Source organism: Urtica dioica, chromosome 4 (assembly GCF_054948205.1).
Source record: "Urtica dioica subsp. dioica isolate 48M chromosome 4, U.dioica_male_clone48M_v1_H2, whole genome shotgun sequence".
NCBI classification, from domain to species: domain Eukaryota; kingdom Viridiplantae; phylum Streptophyta; class Magnoliopsida; order Rosales; family Urticaceae; genus Urtica; species Urtica dioica.
In genome coordinates, this window is record NC_142759.1 from 49,018,168 (window position 1) to 49,024,167 (window position 6,000).

The following is a 6,000-nucleotide window of genomic DNA, read 5'->3' on the forward strand; positions in this document are numbered from 1 at the left end:
TCCCTTGACCGACTTCTACGTTAACGAGCAATATGCTTACATAAAATACAGATCGCTAGTCACCCCGGTCTTCTCTGACTAGTACTCCACTTGCTGCCGCGTGAGACACATCGATGTAGAGAAAGAGCGGTTCTTCTTCGACCGGTTTCGTAAGTATTGGTGATGTTGCTAGGTAAGTCATTAATTCTTTGAATGTCTTTTCGCATTTTTCTTTTCATTCTGACTTCTTATATGCCTTAAGGAGTTGGTAAAATGGAGGGCACGTATCCGTTGAGGGGGAGATATATTGATCAAGCGCGGCCATTCTGCATGCTAATCTTTACACCTCCCGTCTGTTTCTTGGTGGTGGCGTTTCTCGCAAAGCGTGTAACTTGTCTAGGTTCATCTCAATTCATCTATGGGTCACCAAGTACCCTATGAATTTCCCGAAGGACACGCAAAGCGAGCATTTAGCTGGATTAAACTTCATTTGATACTTGTTAAGTATCTCGAAGCATTCATGCAAATGCAATAAAGATTGTACCAACATGTCGTCGATGTAAACCTCCATAGTTTTTTCCTATTTTCTCCATGAACATTTCTTTCACTAGTTGTTGATAGGTTGCGTTCTTTAGTCCGAAGGGCATCATTTTATAGCATTTTTTCACTCGATGTGTTATGAACAGAGTCTTTTCTTGATTGTGGAGATGCATCAGAATTTTGGTTATATTATGAGAAGACATCCGTAAACGATAGCATCTTATAACCTGCTGTTTCTTCGACGAGCTGGTCGACATAAGGCCGGGGGAGGCTGTCTCTCAAGCATGCTTTGTTAAGGTCGGTGAAGTCAATGCAAACTATGTACTTTCCATTCTTTTTCTTAACAAGGATGGTGTTCGCCAACCAGTCGAGATATTTCACCTTGTGGATGGAGCCATCCCCCATAAGTCTTTTGACCTCATCATTAAGTACTTTGCCTCGCTCATGGCCGAGCTTACGCCTTTTCTGCTTTACAGGTTTGAAACTTGGATCGACGTAGAGTTGACGTGAGGCAACGTCGATGCTAATTCTTGGCATGTCTTTTATAGTCCAAGCAAAAGTAGATTTGTTCTTTTTCAGGAAGCATATCAACTCTCGTCGGAGGATGCCTTTTAGCTCGGCACCGATCCCGACACACTTTTCAGGGTCGGTTCCGTCGAGCTGAATATGTACTGTAATTTTAATTCTAGGTGAGTCTTGTTTGTCGAGATGCTCCACCTCGTCACTCCCTAGTTCATCTTCTATTCTGATCGATCTAATAGTCATTAATTGCTATTGATCGGTGATTGCTTTGCCGACCTTCATCTTGTAGCTATTCATGTAGTAGATCCGTGCGGCCTCCTGGCTACCTCTGATTTCTCAAATTTCATCGGATGTCGAGAAATGGATGCAGTAATAGTGGGTTGAGGGAATGGCCTTCATGCCGTGTATCCATGGTCTTCCCAAGATCATGTTGTATGGGGAGGGACAATCGAGGACGACGAGCTTGTTCATCCAATCTGTTTGGACGTGCAATTTTATTGTTCCCATGGAAAGAGTCGTTTCCCCGTTGAATCCCGTCAAGTCCGTCGATTCCCTTTCGATATTGGACTTATCGACGTTCATTCTCTTCATAGTACTTCTGAAGATAACGTCTACCGAGCTGTCGTTATCGGTTATGATTCTAGCCACCTCACAGTTCGACACGTCTAATGTTATAATTAGAGAATCGTCGTGAGGCCCGACTGTGTTTCTCCCTTCGCTTTCCAGAAAGATTATCCACGTATCACTCCCTAAGTTCGCTTGACAAGGGATGTTCTTCGGCTGGCGCTGGTGAGCTTTGATCAAATTGATCGATTCTTTACATTACTTCTATCCTTCGATAATGAAGTCGATTCTTTGTTTGTTATGGATTTGCAGAATCAAGGGCTCTTCCTCATCCGGTATTCCTCTCTTCGGTGAGGGTTTTCCTCAACCTCAGGGGTGAAGTTCTTCTTCTTGGGAGGTGGTCTCAAGTCGAGTCCTTCCGCATGGTCTCATAATTGATGGTAGCGTGACCAGTGCTCTTATGGAAGTCGTAATACGCGTCGGGGTCTTGGGTTCTATTCTTTCCCTGGAACCACTCCTCCTTGACTTCATCATTTAAGTTAAATGAAAATCTAGGAGGTGCGTTCGGCTTTTTCACCTAGGGGGAACTGTCTCGGGAGTTTCCCTTTCTAGGGCTACTTCTTCCATTTCCCAAGCGGGCCCAGGAGTTTGCCTGTCCAGCCTGGGGTTTTTTGTTTGCGGTATGCTCCTTGGCCAGCACGCTTATTTCTTCTTCGGCCTTGGCAAAGTTTAAAGTTTGGTGGATTGCATCCTCAATGGTCAGCGGACGGTTCATGGTCATTTCCAGACAAAATCTGGACCCATGTCAAAGTACATTTTTCAAGGCTGTCAATGCGAAGTCATTGTCAATTCTTGATATTTTGGCCATGACTCCTTTGAATCGGCTCATGAAATCTTTTAGAGACTCTGATTCTGCTTGCTGGATGTTCTACAAGTCTGGCATGGTGGACTCATCCTCCACGAATATAGAGTAGTGTTTGAGAAACGCCGCAAAAAACTGCGTGAAATTGTCGTTGGAGCTCTCTTCTAGCCTAGAAAACCAATCGAGCGCAGGTCCAAAGAAGTTCTCAGTGAACAGTTGGCAGTAGCTTCCTCCCGTTCTTGGTCCCTCAACTGAACTCGGCCCATAGCGATCTTGAAGGATGTTATGAAAGGTTTAGGGTAGGACGTGCCACCGTACCATGGGAGACAGACCTTTCCAGAGTCCCCAATGAACACTCCTGCTATTTTCTTGGTAAAAAGAGTTCGCCTCGTCTCGGTAACAAGTCGGTCGATCTCAGGCGCCGAGCTCGTCGCATTATGGAATTTCGAATGGACTGCCTTGAACTTGGCCGTCATTGATTCCTTGAATTTTTCGAACTTGTTAATGTTGGGGGCTCATGCGGGAGGAAATTGATACCCCATGTGTATCAGAGTCATGGTCATTTGTTCGATAGGATTTAACAATTTATTAATATTCCGATATCAATTACAAGCGACGAGCTCGACGATTTTGATGTAACCGACGAGCTTAAAAATATAACTGAGAAATATATATATATATATATATATATATATATTTATACATATCAAAGTAACATCCAAATTCTCTCCGAAGAAAAGATATAATTAAGAAAAAGAGAGAAAGAGATATCAACGTAATGTCCAAATTTTCTCTGAAGATGAGAATTTATACTACAAAGAGATGTGAGATCCTCTGAGACACGTGTTGGAAACTTCGTCTTTCATCGCCTCTTCTTATGCCACGTCGCTCCTATGTTTGAATGGGCTCGGTAGAAATAGTCAACTCTCCGGGTGTCAAGGCGAGTTTGCATCTCATGTGCTGACTTGGACTTCGTCATGATATTTGGCGGTTACGTTCTGTGCTCGTGAACAGACTTTGATCGGGCCCTAGTGACTTATTAATTTTGTACGACAATAATCAACGAAGGTCGATTAATAAATATAGTTTTATAATTATTTAAATCGTTTCGTTGAAATGGGCTTTGGTGATCATTGGGCTTTGGCGGCCCAACATCAAATTATATTTTGGGGCCGAACTTTACCCCCCATAAATAACATGGGAGTTAAAATGCCCTAAAGCTCTCGTAGAAACCAAAAAACGCAAATGAGACGTTGAAACACGACCCAAACGAGAATGCAACAAATATAAGTCAGACGACAAATGACTCAGACAAAATGATAATAAATCCACACTAGAGGTAGCCATATCCGATACTTTGAGTTCATCCAAAACATAGAGTCTCTCCTTGCCTAATGCATGTTCCAATCACCGTTTGAGATTGTGGATCTTGAACACAACAAGTGGAAGAAAGAAAATGTGACTAAGAAACTAGATTCACACAATTGAATTACAGACACAAGATTTTTAGCAAGACTATGGATATAGTAGACATCACGAAGAGAAACATGAGATGCGACTGTTGCGATAATTTTATAACTAGCACGCAAGTGGACGTATCGAACAAGTAATAGTGTTACGTAAGTAACGGATATCGATCCCACAGAGACTAGTTACTCTAGCGACGTTAAACAATCTAAAGCAAATTGATTTCACTATATTAAGGTGGGAGGTGCAAGAATTAACTATAATAAAAATAACTGAAAACAACGGAAATTTAACACGAAACTTCAAATAAGAGAAAATGGGGGTCACGACTTCACCGGAAAATTAAGATTCGGGGGTTTCGGTTTCTAACAACTAGACCTACTCTACTCACGCTAATATCATTCTCCCTAACATATTACTAGCCTCTCTCGAGTGATCTAGCAACCTACGCAATTGACGGATTATGTATCCTCTCGGCCTCTAATCCTATTAAAACAATCACGAGCAATAAATACGAGAATTCAAACGATTACATTAAGCTTAAGCCGTCTAGCAACCTAAGAACAAAACGAAACATGGATTATGAGCATGAGTTTTCGCCCTCTCTCGAGTGACAGAAACTCCTAAAAACAATCCTAAAGGTGGCCAACCCAAAGAACGCATTAAGAACACATCCACACAAGCATGAATAATTGAGTACATCAAAGCATAATTTCACCCTAGCGAAACCCCCTAACCCAATTTAATCCGGCTACATCGCAACCCCGCTAAAAATCTAGCCTCTAACGGAGTCCATAGTTAACAACATAGTGATCAAAACAATAATCAACATAATCATCAATAAGCAAAACTCTATGAAATTCATGATGGGAATAATGAAACTATCAATTAATTCAGAAATAAACGTAATAGAGAGTAAGGGAAAGAAAGTAAAAACTATTAAAAATGGGAGTTCACGGTTGCTCGTTCGTCGGATCGTCGACTCAACTTCGCTCCCAAACAAAAGCTCTCAAACAAAGGTGCAGCCAAAAGTAGAAAAAACTAAAAACTAAACTAGCATGAGTTAATTAGGTTACAAAAGGTGTTTTTAGCCCTGAGTGTGTGTTTTTCGGAGTGATCTGAGCCTTCCAATTCGATCCAAGGGTCAAGAATCCTCAAAAATCGCTAATTTCCTATTCCAGGAATCCTCGGGCGCGCGGCGCGCAGTAGTCAATGCGCGGCGCGCGGCCTCAGCTTCAGGTTATGCGCGCTCAGCGCATAAGACTCTGTGCGATTTCGTTGTTTGAGTCTCAGTATGCGCGGCGCGCCACTCGAGGCCCGCGGCGCGCGGTCTCGTATCCTATCTTCACGCGGCGCGCGGTGGTGGACGCGCGGCGCGCGTCTTCGCCAAATTTCTTGCCCTTCTCAATTTTGACTCCATCTTGACCATTTTCACTCCGAATCTCATCATCTTTTCACGAAATTGTTTGTAGATGCTCTAATGCTCCTCTGAACCTGAAATTACTCGAAAACCTACTAAAACCATTAAAATACTTGAGGACTCGTCGGTTTTCGGTTCGGGAAATAGGAGTTTTACGCGTGATAAACGCACCTATCAAATCCCCCCAAACTTAAACCGTTACTTGTCCTCAAGTAACAAAAGAAACAAAAAGAAACCTAAAATTATGCAAAAGAAGTTAACCCGACTAAAGTTGGTAAATTTCAATGCCTTGACTACACTGATCGACTCATGCTTGCCTCAACTTCTAACCTCTAGACTTACATTGACATAGACATCTGTGGTTTTAAACTCAAAGTTAACTACCAAGTTTAAAAGAATCTTCGCGAATACGTGTTAGCCCTCACCGTTTGCAATGTTATCTTATCTCAAGTAACTTTAGCTTCCCAAGTCTCGTGACCCTCCCAATCCTCAGATGCAACCACAAGAACCGTTTTATTTGTCTAGACAAAACTTCGATTCGACACACCATACGCCCTCTCTTCCCCCTTGATCTCCACTAATGCACACACGTCATTCCTGGCTTGTCAATAGGTCTTAGCGGCTTGTAATGTTCACGCTTAGGTTC

The 6,000-nt window shown here is 42.5% G+C and overlaps 1 protein-coding gene across 1 annotated transcript; it reads right to left on the reverse strand.

Moving 5' to 3' along the window:
• Positions 1 to 708: 708 nt before the first annotated feature.
• LOC149401808 (uncharacterized) lies at positions 709 to 1,284 on the reverse strand. Its single transcript, XM_089610894.1, has one exon. It carries the CDS (start codon positions 1,282 to 1,284, stop codon positions 709 to 711), a length of 576 nt encoding a protein of 191 aa, XP_089467020.1.
• Between the last annotated feature and the right edge of the window lie 4,716 nt (positions 1,285 to 6,000).